This window comes from Podarcis cretensis (assembly GCF_951804945.1).
Source record: "Podarcis cretensis genome assembly, chromosome: 15".
NCBI lineage: Eukaryota > Metazoa > Chordata > Lepidosauria > Squamata > Lacertidae > Podarcis > Podarcis cretensis.
In genome coordinates, this window is record NC_137185.1 from 44,603,545 (window position 1) to 44,620,888 (window position 17,344).

Sequence of the window (17,344 nt, forward strand, 5' to 3'; positions counted from 1 at the left end):
TATCCACTATAAAGATGAATGTGCTTCCAAGGATGCTTTTATTCTTTCAATCAATTCCTGTGATCGGGGGAATGGGCTATTTCAAGGAATGGCAGAAGGATTTCTCTAGATTTATATGGCGGGGACAATGACCCAGGATTAAACACAAATTGCTAATAGATATAGGGGGGGGGGGTTCCCTGCCAGACTTGAAATTATATCACGAAACTGCCAGTCTCTCCTGGATCCAGGAATGGATGATGTTACAAAATACCGATCTGCTCGACTTGGAAGGATTTTATAATCGATACGGATGGCACACCTACTTAGGGTATGATAAAGTCCATAAAGGTTTCTTGGACCATGCCATAAGAAAATCTTTATATTTGGTGTGGTCTAAATATAAAGATCTGCTAGAGCCTAAAAAGCCATGGTGGTTATCACCGGTAGAAGCATTCTCTGTTAAAAAAAATAATATAAAAGGAAACTGGGCAACTTACGAAGTATTACTGGAGGAGGTAGGAAACCGACTCAAATTAAAAATTTGTTTTGAAGAAATCCAAACACATTTATCTGACTGGTTACAATATCATCAGCTTAATGAGACATTTAAAATAGATAAAAGGAAAGGTTTTTCTACAGAACCATGTAGACTCGAGAAAGAACTACAGTGGTACCTCGGGTTAAGAACTGAATTCGTTCTGGAGGTCCGTTCTTAACCTGAAACACCACTTTAGCTAATGGGGCCTCCTGCCGCCGCCGCTGCGCTGCTGCTGCGCGATTTCTGTTCTCATCCTGAAGCAAAGTTCTTAACCCGAACTACTATTTCTGGGTTACTGGAGCCTGTAACCTGAAGCGTCTGTAACCCAAGGTACCACTGTAATTCAAAACAAAGACAAATCACTCTCTAAAATGTATAGACTCCTCCTAGACTGTGAAGTCAAAGAGGAGGAAGTTAAATCGGTAATGATCCAATGGGCCAGAGATTTTGGTTATAACATTCTAATGGAAGCCTGGGAAAGATTATGGAGGGAAGACTTGAAGTTTACTGCATGTTATACCCTGAAAGAGAACTTTATGAAAATGCTATACTGGTGGTATTTAACACCATCAAAATTTAACACCATCAAAATTGGTTAAAATGTATAGAACCAGGTCAAGCATTTGTTGCAGATGTAGAGGGGCAGAGGGTATGATGATTCACATGTGGTGGAATATAACGAGCTCAAAAATATGTTTAAAATCTCCTTTGAATAAAACCCCGAATGTACATATAGACGTTCCAAAAAAATTGAGGAAAATCTTCCTGAATGCAACAGTGGCAGCAAGAATCTTAATAGCCAAAAAATGGAAAGGAGATTCCATTCCGACCAAAATGGACTGTCAGATGAAATTATTGGAATACACAGAATTAGCAAGGATGACAGGAAGAATTAGAGATAATACAGAACAATCATTTACTAGAGAGTGGGATATTTACAGAGAATATCTTAGAATCATAGAATCATAGAGTTGGAAGAGACCACAAGGGCTATCGAGTCCAACCCCCTGTCAAGCAGGAAACACCATCAGAGCACTCCTGACATATGGTCGTCAAGCCTCTGCTTAACGACCTCCAAAGAAGGAGACTCCACCACACTCCTTGGCAGCAAATTCCACTGTCGAACAGCTCTTACTGTCAGGAAGTTCTTCCTAATGTTTAGGTGGAATCTTCTTTCTTGTAGTTTGGAGCCATTGCTACGTGTCCGGTTCTCTGGAGCAGCAGAAAACAACCTTTCTCTCTCCTCTATGTGACATCCTTTTATATATTTGAACATGGCTTTCATATCACCCCTTAACCTCCTCTTCTCCAGGCTAAACATGCCCAGCTCCCTTAGCCGATCCTCATAAGGCATCGTTTCCAGGCCTTTGACCATTTTGGTTGCCCTCCTCTGGACACGTGTACTCTCCATGCACAAGAAATTAGTTATAAGTCTTCCCTACTTTATTGCCAAGCAGAAAGTGAGAAGGATGGGGCTGAGCATGCATTAGAATCATAGAATCATAGAGTTGGAAGAGACCACAAGGGCCATTGAGTCCAACCCCCTGCCAAGCAGGAAACACCATCAGAGCACTCCTGACATATGGTTGTCAAGCCTCTGCTTAACGACCTCCAAAGAAGGAGACTCCACCACACTCCTTGGCAGCAAATTCCACTGTCGAACAGCTCTTACTGTCTTCCTAATGTTTAGGTGGAATCTTCTTTCTTGTAGTTTGGAACCATTGCTCCGTGTCCGCTTCTCTGGAGCAGCAGAAAACAACCTTTCTCTCTCCTCTATGTGACATCCTTTTATATATTTGAACATGGCTATCATATCACCCCTTAACCTCCTCTTCTCCAGGCTAAACATGCCCAGCTCCCTTAGCCGTTCCTCATAAGGCATCGTTTCCAGGCCTTTGACCATTTTGGTTGCCCTCCTCTGGACACGTTCCAGTTTGTCAGTGTCCTTCTTGAACTGTGGTGCCCAGAACTGGACACAGTACTCCAGGTGAGGTCTGACCAGAGCAGAATACAGTGGCACTATTACTTCCCTTGATCTAGATGCTATACTCCTATTGATGCAGCCCAGAATTGCATTGGCTTTTTTAGCTGCCGCGTCACACTGTTGGCTCATGTCAAGTTTGTGGTCAAGCAAGACTCCTAGATCCTTTACACATGTACTGCTCTCAAGCCAGGTGTCACCCATCTTGTATTTGTGCCTCTCATTTTTTTTGCCCAAGTGCAATACTTTACATTTCTCCCTATTAAAATTCATCTTGTTTGTTTTGGCCCAGTTCTCTAATCTGTCAAGGTCGTTTTGAAGTGTGATCCTGTCCTCTGGGGTGTTAGCCACCCCTCCCAGTTTGGTGTCATCTGCAAATTTGATCAGGATGCCCTTGAGTCCATCATCCAAGTCGTTGATAAAGATGTTGAATAAGACCGGGCCCAAGACAGAACCCTGTGGCACCCCACTAGTCACTCTTCTCCAGGATGAAGAGGAACCATTGATGAGCACCCTTTGGGTTCGGTCAGTCAGCCAGTTACAAATCTTAAAAGAGCATTGTAAAAATATGAATTCTCTGGCTAGCCTAGAATGATCCCAGTATGAACATAGAAAACTTATTAAAACAAAAATTTGGGAGAAGTTTGGAATGATAATGAAAAGTACGCTACTTAAAAGAAACCTGGGACTCTTGATGGGGTGACTGGAAGTCATAAAAATAAGTTGTATTGTAAGAAGTTAATTTAATTTTTTTTAATTTGTATCATCCTTTGGTTCTTTTCTTTGTTGCCTTTTTTCTTTTTTTACAATCAATAAAGCAATTAATAATAATAAAAAAATGAAAACCTCTGCTTGTCAGCTGCTGCCTGTCTGAATAGACAATCCTGGGCTAGATGGACAAATAGTCTGATTTGATATAATGTCACTTTCTATGTCCTTATGGCACCTCTTTTGCAAGCCTCTTTAAATCTGTACAGGGAACATGTGCTCAGAGAGGCTGGTTACCTGATGTCATCGTAACATTGGGTGATTGACAGTGGGTAGCCCTGCTCACATGTCAAGTCTGGCCCATGAGGAGTAGGGCAGATGCAGACCTGGCTGGCCGGGAGAAAAAGGTTTCTCACTGTGGATGTAAAGTGCTCATGTGCTCAACACATCCAACACAAAAAGAGCAAGAAAAGGGGCTCACCTTAATATGTTTGTATGGAGGTGGTTTTCTTGAGTTCCTTTCAATTTCAAGTGCTTCTTTGCTTTCCCTTTGTGCTTTCAGTTCCTGGAAGCGTTTTGCTGCTTCTTCAAGTGCTGTGTGAAGGAGCCCAAAATGGAGGAAGGAGTTAGTATTTGCCAGAACAAAACGGTTTTAAGCCATCAGAGAATATTTAGACCTGTTACTCCAACTTACAAATTTTAAAATCTATTATTTCATTTAATTGATTAACTGCATAAAGGGGTGTGGGGAAGCATACTCTTGTTGCTTATGCCCCATTCACAAGATGGCACAAAGAACCAGCCCCCACCATGTATTTAAGGGAAAGAAACTGCTGCCCAATAATCAGGAACATTTTTTTCATCAAAGATTTTTTAACCAGATTTTAAAAAATCAATTAACAGACTAATAAACTAAATGTTGCAGCACTAATATTAATGTTTTATCATTTTACCAAATATGCACAGGGATTGCTACCTTCTAGATGGAAAACAATTCCAGAACTGTTGTCGCATATAGTTACAAACATTTAAACCAGTTCTCAGTAGAGTTCAGCTGGAGTTTCACACAGGACACAAAACACAACAACCACAATTTCCATGTGATTAAGTAGTGATGGAGACACAAAAAATGTGGAACATTTTGTCATTAAACCACTAAAAACTGTCTTTTGATTTTACCTTTCTTGAAGGTCTTGTTAATATTAGTTTGCCCCTCAGCAAAGCTTTTGTCTCCTTCAACATAAGGGAATACTCTGCCCTGATGTACCCAATAGTAGTCATGTGAACCAAAGAAAAATACTGGAAAGTCCCCGATATCATGTTTGAGGCCCTGAATGTTGAGAGGAACAGACCTGGGATTGCAGATCTCAGCTGGCCACCACCTAGAAATAATGGAGTGAGAAAAAAGGAGGGGGTTTTAAGAAAGAAATTCATTAAATAAAAGGCATACTGTCTGTCTTACAGCTCTCAAACCATCTCTCTGCTAGTAAATTATGTTCTGCAGGATTATTCCTAGTGTAGGTAACAATCTTAGAAAATTCCTTATACAAGTGAACTCCTCATCACTTAAGAGCTAACCACCCAGCAGTCCAGCTGCACAAGGTCCATTCATTTCAATGAGTTTTTGCAAAAGTGGTATATCCTGGAAGAGAATATGAGCTCTGTAAGCAGAAAACAGACAACAATAATTCAATTTTAAAAATGTCAATCATCAGTACTAGTCCATAAGACATTTTACTAATCAATTCACATAACTAGGTCAGAAAAATATGACAACTAGTCAAAAGACAGAGAGAGAGCACTACTGAATACTGTTAAAAGTTGCAAAAAGTTTTATTAATCCACAAACATATTCAATATCTCAGCACATTTTAAGCCATGCAATTACTTAGAAGAATATTATTTTTAAATGATTGTCTGGAGAACTGGAACTTGGCGACATCAAGTTATGAATGATACATCTTTCTTGCTCTATTCCCATCTCAGGTTTAGGAAGACTCTGGAGATCCTGAACTGTAGCCCAAGATCAATAATGGTAAGGCAGTGCACAACATAAGGTACCATAAAACAACACAAACCTTTCTTCAATACATCTTTCCTCCTGGATTGTGGCCAAGAGTGCCACTGCACAGCTGAGGCCAAGGCAACAATGACACTCTTTCCAGGAGTCACAACTGGTTTATTTATATCCAACTGAATAATTATAACGGACTCTAAGTGAAGCTGCTCCAAAGACTGTTCAGAAGCTTCAGGTGGTACAAAGAGCAGCAGCAGAGCTGCTGACTAGAACCAGCTACATGGAGTATGTGAGGTCTCTAAATCACCTTCACTGGCTACTGGTTCATTTTGTAGCACAATTCAAAGTCCTAAATGGTTCGGAACCAGGCGGAATCAAGGGTTATTTCCTCTCATACAATTCTGCCTCTTCTTTAAGGATAGCTGGAGACAAAGTTGTCCATCCTGCCACTGTCTGGAGGGTGGCTGGCAGAACCTTAAGAAAGGAACTTGACCCGAATTCAGACTGCCAGACATCATGAAGCTCCTTGAATTCTCTTGGGCCAGGTCTCATTCTCTGAACATAACCTATCTTTCACTCTTACTGTGAAAATAAAAAGAGGGAATGCCGCCTTCCCCCAGCTGCACTAAGCTCCGGAGAAGAGGGGAGCTTAGTATTTTGTACAGGTATTTTGTACAAAGTATTTTGTACAGGTAACTCACATCTTTTGCTAATTTCACTTATGGGATTGCAGCTTTGCACGCTTGGCCGGAAAATAATGAATTAAATACAAAGTGCTTGGAGTAGGCAGAGAGAAGGGCCAGTGGGTGGCCCAAGCAGAACAGCAAGCCCCCTACACCCCCCTTCCTTTCTGCAAGGCTGGCTCGGAAACAGTGACTCACACAAATCCTGTCCCTCGGGCTGGGCTCCTCTGCATGGGGTAACCAGAGCCCAGCAGCCCCAGGAAGGAGCCCAGCAGCAGCATGGAGAACGGGGTGTGGAGAAAGCTGCTAAGAGACCCGCTACTGTAAGCTAGCTGGAGGGCTTAACAGCTTTCTCCATGCTGGGCTTCCCAGATACAAAGAGAACAGGAAAAACCAGAAAGCAGAGCCAGGGTGGGGTAAAGATGTTCTTTTTTACAAGAAAGTTTGCGGGTTTGCAGGGATAGAACAGAAAGAGCAGCAGCAGTCAAGGAAGGAGAGGCGGCGGCAGCAGCAGCAGCTAGAAGATGACTGAGGAACGCTGCTGAGGGAAGGAGAAGCGAAGCTGCAAGGAGGCTGCATGAGTACAAGTGGTGTTTCCTGAGACCCCAGTAAGAAAGCTGGAGGGCTTAACAGCCAGATCTCAGGAGGTGGGAGCAGTTCTAGGGGTTGTTGAGGCTTTGAGCAATTTAGAAACATAAACCCTGCATAAGATGTGAGTTACCTGTATAGTTTTAAAAAAGAAATCATGATAGAGTAGTAGTAGTAGTAGTAATAATAATAATAATAATAATAATAATAATAATAGTAATGGGATAACCACAAAGTAACAAAGTATTTTGAGTTGGGCTTCACTTGCCTGTAGTTTCCCAGCTTGACCCAAACAATCTGCTTGTACCGTAGCTTCTTGCCCACTTTGCAGTCATTGCAGTTCCAGGAGCCCTCTGGCATCTCGATGTTGAGACATTCCGGGTGGAAGGACGCTGGACATGATTCACAGCACATCAGTTTCCCACCTTTAAACAAACAACATTGCTCAGTTTATAGTTAAAGGCGTCAGGCGGGATTCACCGTCTCTCAAGTGCAATATGCCCAGGATTACCAACCCATACAATACAAATGGCAAAACAAAAGGATCAAGTCAAATTTGCAATGCTGGATTTAAAAACACATATTCTGTATGTACAAGACTAATAAAAAAAACCTCTCAAGCCATGTGATTTGCTAAAGCACATCAACTTTTTATGTTACACAGCCAAATCAGACCTACTTTTGAATATAAAAAAACTATGTGGAAGTTTCCTTTTCTCAGGCAGTCTTAATATTAAGAGATGCCAATATTTCAGATAAATGACTGGTTGTAATATGTTTTAAACCAGCATTGCCATGACTGAATCCCTTAGCAATCAGTTAGTGCATAAAAGTTAGCCTATAGGTTGATCAATTTTTTTCTGCTTCAAAAACGATACAAAAGAAAAATAAATTCTATTATCTCTAAATTGCAAATCTTTGCTGACTCTCCAAAACAAAGGTTTCCTGCACTACATGGCTTGTGCAGATGTAACAATTCCCTTCTCTAAAGTGCACAGCAGGCTAAACTCACTTGCGCATCCCTCCCTCCCTCCCTCCAAACACTTTCCCTACTTTTCTGCTTTTGGAGCAAACCACACAGTAGCCTGACATCTGCACCAAGGTTGGCTCTTACTATGGGAAGCTTCAAACCAGTGTGATCAGGGACATCACATCTGCACGAGCTACCTGTATTTTGAAGTAGTTAAATATTTATACTAACGGATGGGGATATTTGCAAGTGGGGACTTGATTTTTGTTCAAATATGTTGTTGATAGCAAACAAGCACTCTTGCAAAGCGGGGGGGGGGGGGCTCAAAATTTAGGACACAGCATTAAGCTGCTTTTGTGGGACTTTTTAGTATCTAGAGAAATTTGGATTCATGTTTTCCAAAAGGCTGTCAGAAAATCTTGTCCACCTATAGACTTTCAAAGCTGTGATTGCACTGGTTGTTACAGAGCTCAAAAAAGAGTTTGTTAAAACAACAACAAAATAATTACTATATTTCCTCTGCTGTGGATGCAATAAAGCCTAAAATGCTTGATTTCCCTTTCATTTCAAAATCCCACAATTAATTCTAAAAGCGTAAACACCATTTCAGAGGAAATACAGCTCCAATCATTGAAAAAAATGCCCAAACAAGGTAAAATGTCAAAAAGATGTGAAAACCAAAGCAAACAACCAACAAAACACACACACACACACACAAAATTTTCCAATGCTAAGCAGGAAATTGGCTCTTACAATGCATTAGTAAGATTTGCTGAAGCTAAGCATAAAGAGGGCTCAAAATAATTCTCAAGTCTCAAGTGTCTCAAGTCTCTCAGTGATGGAGACTAGCTTAAGAACAGCAACAAGGTGAGTGAGCTATTAGCAAGGGGAACCAGGTCAACACTCTTTTGGAGAGTTCAAGCACTCAGAAACAATAGAAGCTGTTTTCCAAACTTCACAGACAAAAGCCCTAGTTTGGACAAGGCTTCAACTGTGTACAGCTCACATGCAGTTGAGGAGGCAGGCCCAACCAAAGTCTTCATAGTGAACATTATGGGTTCTTATCCAACTAGCATCTACTTGGAATAGACCCACTGAAATTAACAGACCTCAATTAGCCGTGTTTATTAATTTCAGTGGATCTACTTTGAGTTTGTCTTATGTTGGATGCAATCTCATGTTTTCCTAAGAGCTGTATGTGCCAAGTGGAAGTGAAGGCAGGGAACCTCTCCAAATTCCTTCAAAACTGGTGTCCTACTCTTGTTCTCATTTGAACTGAAGGACTGTTGCAGAGTTGTCACCTGGCTGGTCTTCTGTCTTGTCTGAGTCTCAAAATTAAACAGCAATTTTGAATCTTCAGAAATTTAAAGAACGATTACAACTGTGCAAGAGTCATTTCTACATGTGAAGCCCTTAAGAGAATTATTCAGTAGCATCAGGTGACCACATTTTTAAAGCCATCCTTCCTATTCCCAACTGTCTCTTGATGGAAGTACTAAATTTGCTCTCTTCAAATGTAGTTTCTTAGGAACCCCATGAGAAGTATGGTTCCAGGGAGAGGTAGAGAAACAAATCAGCTGTGTGTAATATGTGCATTCTGTTATACCACATTAATGAAAATGGATGAGGGGATAAGAACATAAGAACAGCTTTGCTGGATCAGGTCAAAGGTGTGGGTATTATTTATCTCCAGCAGTCCAGCATTCTGTTCTCATGCGGCTAGTGAGATATCTATGAGAATCCCACAAGCAGGACACGAGCACAACAACCCTCTCCTACTCAGGTGTTCAGAGGGCACACTGCCTGTGATGCTGGAGGCAATAAATAGTCATTGACAGCCTTATCCTCCTTAAGTGGCAACAACTGGTCAGAAGGAATCTTCTGGGAATTAAAACAGCAAAAGCTATCCAGCTGCCTAAGGAAATAATCAACAAGCAATTAAAAGGCTGCCTTCTTCCTCATGGAGACTGAATAAGTCGAGCAAAGGCTTCTCAACAGAAAAATGGCAGTTGAGAAATGTGAAAGCCATCCAGGCAGGAATGGCAAGGATTGGTTCAAATACATGGCAGCCCCATACGATCGATGGCTTGAAAAGGGGTCTTGGTGATCTTACAAATCACAGCACCAAAAATCTTCTCCTGGAATCACTGGCTAACATACTTGCAACCTCTAGGCAATCCCATTCTGGCTGTGAAACAGGTCTGAACGAGGCTCAAATGGGCATTTATCTCATTTAGTGTGGTTAACATGCAACACAAAGACACAACAGATTCTGTCTCACGGCTTTCAGGAAAGTCTATTAGATTTGGTTGGTAAAGTGCAGCTCAGTAACAGAGCAGAATTTAGCAATTATTTTAAGCCCCTTTGTAATATTTTTGCCAACATGAATGCACACTCACAATAAGCAATGAGTGAAGTTTATCAAGCGCAACAAGAAGGTGCTGGATGAGCATAGAGAGCTTGATTTGTTTTTAAAAGCAAACAAAAAGAAAGGAAAAGCAGGAAAGTGAAAGAAAATTAAAAAGAGAAAGAAGCTATTTTGGTTACCTTTCTCACATTTCTTTTTGGAAGCTGACGAAGAAGGAGGAATCATAGGTAATTTCATCAACTCAGCACGATTTGATTCATTCAGTAGGTAGTGGGACTTATTGGCATATGAACTGAACAGGGGGTCTGAATGATCCTGCACTATCAGCCCTATACGAAACAAACAGAAAGAAATGAGTTGCAATGAAGCTACCCATGATTCCATAAGGAGAAAAATAAAATAAAACCAAATTAAACACCTAATATGCATATTTTACTTATGTTTTAAGTATGGAAAGAAAAGTGATGTGATGAGGAAAAAGAAAAAGTGAGAGAGAAAAAGGTTCTATGTCTACAGAGAGGTTGTTATGTTGAATAAGATAGCATCTATGTGCCTAAGTATATAGTATTAAAGATAAGATATAGGTCCAAAATTGTTTTTCACCTGTGCTCTATTTAACCTGCACACTTGAGAAAACACATCTGTGACTTTCCCTATAACCGATCTACCCTCAAAAAGGAAAGGCAGCTAATTGGGAAACATGTTGCTAATCCCATCAACAGGGGCTAAGAACTTAAGACCACACGTAAGCCACAGCCATGTTAAGAATTACCTAGAGAGGATTCAGAGCTTGGCTGCAACTTCTGCTGCACAATGCAGTCCTGAATCAATGCCCTTCTTAGATGTTGCTTCACGGGAGCAATTTCAGCCTGGTGAAATTGTTAGACTCAACAACATCTGATTGATGTGCCATGTTTATTTGAGTATTCCTTTCCCCAAATCATCATTGGGAAGAATGAGTAGGGGGGTTGGATGGTTGTGGTGTAAGGGAGGCATCATGATCAAATAAATGCAGTAAAATGGGGATCAGACATTTCACCTGTCATGGTAAACCATCGTGAGCGGTTTGCCATGGAACATGCAGGTGGCTCCTGCTTCACGTCTGCCCTGGCAGGAACGGGAACAGCATTATGTCCAAACCAGGGCTCTAGCAAACCACCCCTGCAGAGACATGAACAAACCTCAGCCTCAGATCATAGCTTGTCTGGAGTGAAATAAAGGACGTTCCCAGGTTGAAGGGATTGTGATTTGTTGTAGCCACTAGTGAAGCAGCAAAGCACAAGTCATCTGCACATACATAGCAAACCATTCATGTGAAAATGCAGCCACTACTCCCCCCCCCTCACAGTACCCCCACACGGATATATTTTAGAGAGTCTCACCAGATTGAGTGAGTTAACACTGGAGCATAGTTTCTTTTAATTTTTACCAGTCTCCAGTGACTAAGGAAAGACCCCAATATACAAAAGGGATGGAAAATAATAAAATGACTTTTCCAGAAACAACTGCAGGACACAAATCATGATTTAACCAAAAGCCTCCTCAACCAAAGCATCCTAGGTTTGGCAACTCTCATGGCAAAGGGGACAATTTCTCCTGACTTCCAGCTTCAACAGAACTTTTTCTTTCTTTACTTCTTCCTCCTTACACAAATTAAAAGTGTAAAACATACATACTTATCAGTGCACATCTATGTTGCATGGAATCTACATGCTAGAGAGCACAATCTTTCAAGGAAAAGGGGCCATATATAACTAATTCACTTAGAGCATACCCACTGAAATTAATGGACCTAAGTTACTGAGTAAGAAAAACACTGGATACAGCCCCAAGATTCTTGTGCAAATGCTTCATAGGAAGAACCTGAAGTCTATTCCTCTGATGACTACGGCAAGGGAGGCAAGCCACGCTAAGTTAATCATTCCACGCATGCCAGTCCCATTTAAAAAGCTTATGTTATGAAGTGCATACTGCAGTCTCAACATTAAATGTTGGTTTCCTACACAAAAATGCACGTATGTTGAGGAGAAACGCACAAAGAGTTATCATGAGATGTCTGAATTGTATTTGTTCTCAGGGACCCCAGTATTTACTAGAACTGTTATCAGCCAAGCTAGGAGGCAAATCCAGAGAAAGATCAGGAAAAAAACATTATAAACTTGATTATAAACCATGCAACAAAATCAACACTGTAGGCTACTAAAATTCTGGTTAGCTTTACTCCTCCTTTTTGCTAGCAGCAAAGCACCCCAGAATTTTGGGGTTAGCATTACATGGAAATGTGGCCAGCATAAACTTTTGTCTTCAAACTACAGAAGGCACACATGATAATCAACAGAACACTTTGGGAATCTTAAAATTTTATTACAAAAGCTAAGAATTCATCCATTTTACTCAGATTTGGGACAAGTCTCCATTTTATACCCTCGCATGGCAAGACTACACCATACTCTCTCAAAGCCTTGCTACACTTCCAAAGTTGTTGTCTCTGAAACACGTGTTCCTAACAGTGATCAATACTTCTCAAAAGTAAATGCAGGATATAGCTGCAATGTACTGAAAGCTATTCTTCAATGCATTTTTTAAAAAAAAAATCCTAAACATGCCTACTTAGAAGTAAGCCCTCTTGACTTCAAGGTAACTGTGTCTTGGATTACAGCCTTCATTACAGAACCCTCAAGAAATACATCTCTGTGAAAACCAGATCAACAAGTCAACGTACAATAAAGTCCTTGTTCTTATTATTCAATGTATTACTATTCCACCTTTCTCTCATGTTGGGATTCAAGGCGGCTTCCAACATTAAAAAATAGCATCACAAAATATACAGTAATAAAAATTAACTAGTAAACCCAATAGTTTAAATATATCAAAACACATTTAGAAGTAGCAATTGAAATCCGATGTGCCCTTACATCAGCCCAGTGACCAGCATCGTCTGCAAGGATAGCAAAGAGGGAGCCAGTCTAGCCTCTCCTGAGAGGGAATTCCACAATATGGGACCAGCCACAGATGAAGCTCTATCTCTGGTGCACCCCCCACGTGCTTGTGAGGTTGATGGGACTGACAGAATGTCATTAGTCAGGGAGCAGGCAGGGTATTAATGTGCCATCCTGTGTGCCTTTGGATCACACAAGAGCCCATTTAGCCCGCTGTGCTAGTTGGAGCTGATGGGAGTCCCATTATTATGTTCACTAAAACACAATACAAAAGGAACATTGGACACTTACCATGAAGGTTCCTTCTGGTTTGGAGTGAAGAAAAACCCAATCAGGTGGGCTGACTCTTACCACCCAGAAAATTAGAGAACTTGTGAGCAAACCTTTGCAGTTCAGCCTGGTCATGTAGACTCCTTCTCTGTTCTGCCCTATGGCCAAGCCTGAGGAAGAGTTTGCTGAGAAGTGTAAAGAACTGGAGCTGTAGGGGACCTGATGCCATCCAGAGGCCTCAGCAGATGTAACTGTTCAGGAGTGTCTAATAAGTGCTAGAGGTTGGCTGTGGTAGAGTGAGCCTTGGATGCCTTGTTCACCCCAAAAGAAGATAAATGCCCCAAGTTCCTTTCTCAGTTTAGAGTAAAGGAGCATCCGATAGTGTGATGCGTGCAAAAGCTGCCCTGATCACCAGGGAGGGAAACAGAAAATGAACAGTGGCTGAAGTTCAAGCAGAGGGAGAACACGCTAGAGCACTCTCTCCCCCAAAGCCAACTCAGTGGAGGTAAAAATGTTTGGTGAACATGAAGGATTTCCATATGGCTCCCCTGCAAATCTCTATGAGAGGAGCACTGCTAGAAAAAAGCAGTGGTCTGATGTTTGCAAGAAAGTTCTGGTTTCTCTCCTGCGAAAAGCACATTAAATTCTTTTTTCTGGGTCTAGAACTGCTCCCATGTGCCATAACTTTCTGGGTGGGTAGAGATGGCTTTTGTGCTTGTTTATAATGAAGCCAAAGTTTTCTGTAAGTCGTGTCATGCTCTGTTCCTGGATAAAGACCCAAAGAGCAGGAAGTGAAAGGATGCTACCGATATCAGTGTCTACCTGTCTGCTGGTATACAAAGCTCAGGAGTTGCCCAAACAGAGAGGATACGGGGATATGAAGGCATGGCCCTGTTAAATCTATGGAGTCCACTTTGTGAATTGCCTCCCTGGTGGTCCTGAGGGACTCCATCCTGAACTTGCAATAAATCCTGACACTGTTTACATATTCCAAGTCCAATATGGACATCCAGTTCCCTCTTTCCTTTGAGTCAACAAAGATGACTGACTAAAGCAGAGAATTATTCCTCTGAGGGAACTGGCTCAATGACCCCTATATCTAACAGATTCTGGATGATGTTATCACCTGTTTCACCTCCAACCAGAAGGCTGGCCATGGTCAAAAACAGTCTTTTGGTCTGGACTAAAATTCTGTGACTGGGTTTAACACCCATTTGACCAATTAGGGTTCCTAGGTGAGGAGAAACAACTTCAATCTTCTTCCCACTGGAGGAAGGCTGGCAGCTCAGCAGGTCTGCCCTAGAACCTGGAATCATAGAACTGGAATTCTATGATTCCAGTTCTGGGCACCACAGTTCAAGAAGGACACTGACAAACTGGAACGTGTCCAGAGGAGGGCAACCAAAATAGTCAAAGGCCTGGAAACGATGCCTTATGAGGAACGGCTAAGGGAGCTGGGCATGTTTAGCCTGCAGAAGAGGAGGTTAATGGGTGATATGATAGCCATGTTCAAATATATAAAAGGATGTCACATAGAGGAGGGAGAAAGGTTGTTTTCTGCTGCTCCAGAGAAGTGGACACGGAGCAATGGCTCCAAACTACAAGAAAAAAGATTCCACCTAAACATTAGGAAGAACTTCCTGACAGTAAGAGCTGTTCGACAGTGGAATTTGCTGCCAAGGAGTGTGGTGGAGTCTCCTTCTTTGGAGGTCTTTAAGCAGAGGCTTGACAACCATATGTCAGGAGTGCTCTGATGGTGTTTCCTGCTTGGCAGGGAGTTGGACTCGATGGCCCTTGTGGTCTCTTCCAACTCTATGATTCTATGATTCTAGAATATGTGTCACCATGTGGGCTTCAGTTTCTATAATCCCTGTGGTGAAATGAGCTTTTACTGAGGTGAAATGAGTAATAAGTATATCTAGGCTGTCCCTCCCCTGTTGGGATGCATTTGTCCTTTGTTTCTACAAGGGGTTGCTTGAGTATACATCACCAAAGAGACAAATCCTGTTAAAGGGCACTGATTAAAATGGGAGGTGGGTGGTGAACTCCTACCAGAGTAGCAGTGATCGCCTGGTGAAAAATGGCAAAGCATTCAGGGTGGGATCTACAATGAATGCCAAGGCCTTGGCCAGCCTTCTCAATGCTCTATGGAGGATTCTATCATCCAAATCCTTGTTTTGAAGGTTTGCAAGTCAGAGAAATAAAATGATAATTAAAGAATGAAAGTAGAAGTGGCTCTTAAAGCCAGGGCTTAGTCCGAATGATATTTCTTGACTGCCAAATTGGATTTCTTTTCAATAGGCTCTTAATGCAACATTCATTATCCATAGGTAAGAGAGCACATGACAACAAGACTGTCCCCCAGGGAATCTACTACTGGGATTTCTAGTTTTTCCATTGGTTGGGAAGAAAGACTGTAGAACCTGTGAGCTAGTTTAGCAGCCTTTTTGCTCTGTAAGGAGCTAGCCCATTCCAAGTCTACCATCTGAAGAGGAGGAGGAGGAAGAGCACTTCCTTGGAGGCTGACCAGAACTCAGAAAACACCAGTACACCTCTGGAACTCATTTGAGATGGCTGAGGAGCCAAGGTTGTAAACCAAGTGACAATAAGGCTTTTGCTAATAAAGGCAAAATATCATAATTATGAGTAAGTCTGGTAGTGGATTACCCATCAGTTCTGCTGCCAAGTGACCCTTCTCTAGCTCCCTTCTCAAACTACTCTGTTGTTGGAAGTCCCCTTGATTAAGAGGGGAGAATGAGGTGCCTGTATGGGAAGCCCTGAGAGGCAACGTTCTGCAGGAGGATAGAAAGCCAGCAGATGTGAGTTCAGGCGAATACTGATTAGGTTCCTCTGATAAACAGTGAACAAGCAGCATGAACATGTTTAGCTGGGGGCTTTTGTCTGGCTTCTAGCTATCCCTCCTGTCTGGGGACTGGGGGAGACAGAAAACTCTGAATGTGCTGATGCCATTCTAAAGTGTTTTTGAAATCTATCTTCTATCTATCTTCTTTGTTTTGTTTTAACATTTAATTGGTGAAATCATCAATAACAGCCCATAAATTCTATGAATAAATTGTTCCTCAGTTAAAAAAAAAAGGCTGGAGGTGAAGGACTTAGTAGCCATGGAGGAGGGAGACCCCAAAGAAGACATGGGGTGTTGCATTTGAGCAGTTGTGGTGCATTTTTGAAAAGGCACTGCATTCTGCTAAAGTCAGCTGCAGGCAGCTATGTGAGTTAGCTGCTTGATGCCCTGCCATCCTCTGAAAAGGGACTGCCATATAAATCTTTTTTCCCCATCTGCAGATGACACCTGGTACAAAGATGCAGAGGCTGAGATAATGGTGCTGAGAGCACCCTCCTCCTGCTTTGCTATCCCTTTGCATCAGCTGAGCTGGAGGGCAGGTCAGTACTCCTCAGACTCCTCTGTTGTTGTTGTTGGCTGGCCTTGAAACTTTGTAGTGACAGCCTCAGGCATGACAGGACCCCAGCAGTTGGCTGCACAAAAGCAGGAAGCAAGCAGAGGAGGAATCTACAAGGCTAGGATGAAAAGTTTGATCACATGTCCTCTGCCTTCCTGGGTGGTAGAAGGAATCAACCCACTCTGCATGCTTCCTTTCCCCCAAACTAAAAATGTCAACTGTAACAATTTTTTGGGCAAAAACCACACTTTCCCCTTTTTTCATTTGCCTTACACTTCAACGATTAATAGCACACCTAATGTTTTTACCTATAGACTAGACTGTCCTAGCAGACAGAGCAATTTGAAACACAACAGACATCACTGTGCTTTTGAAGAATACTGCTCAACATCAAAACCAGTAAATTTGGGAAGGGAAACAACTTTTACGAAAGAGAGAACAAAATGTACCAGCATCCCCATTCACCCCATGAAAGTTTCCAAGGACAACTGAAACCATGAACCTGAGAAGGCAACGGCCTAGAAAGAACAGTAATCAGAGGTAGGCAACTAGGTACAAAGCAAAGTGTTTGAAGGTCAGAACCCATTCATGGCTGTTGTGCATATCTAATAAATACACTGTTGTTTGCATCAGCACTCTATTACTGTAGCAACCACAACTCACCCTGCAAACCTTGTCAATAGCCTTCTATCCAACAAAGCTTTTCAGAAATAGTGTGTATATATCTTAAAACGTGCAAAGAATTTTCAATTAGGAATTAGAAATCTACAAGCTATTCCTTCACTGCACAAGTACTGCAACAGAGCAAATTTCACCATTCTGAAGGCCAACTGTAATTTCTCAGAGAAAATGTTTATGTCACCATCTCCAAGACAGAAACT

The 17,344-nt window shown here is 41.8% G+C and overlaps 1 protein-coding gene across 4 annotated transcripts in view; it reads right to left on the reverse strand.

Annotated features, from left to right (window-relative positions):
* Nucleotides 1-17,344, reverse strand: part of NSD3 (nuclear receptor binding SET domain protein 3) — an 84,343-nt gene that overhangs the window by 14,931 nt on the left and 52,068 nt on the right. For 2 of the 4 annotated variants that reach the window (XM_079954922.1, XM_079954919.1), the window contains 4 exons: nucleotides 10,015-10,164; nucleotides 6,766-6,922; nucleotides 4,389-4,591; nucleotides 3,691-3,803 (listed from right to left, as the gene is read on the reverse strand). In XM_079954922.1, coding sequence (XP_079811048.1) covers nucleotides 3,691-3,803; nucleotides 4,389-4,591; nucleotides 6,766-6,922; nucleotides 10,015-10,164 — 623 coding nt within the window. The remainder of the gene's footprint in view (nucleotides 1-3,690; nucleotides 3,804-4,388; nucleotides 4,592-6,765; nucleotides 6,923-10,014; nucleotides 10,165-17,344) is intronic. The other 2 variants (XM_079954920.1, XM_079954921.1) reach the window with 2 other exon arrangements.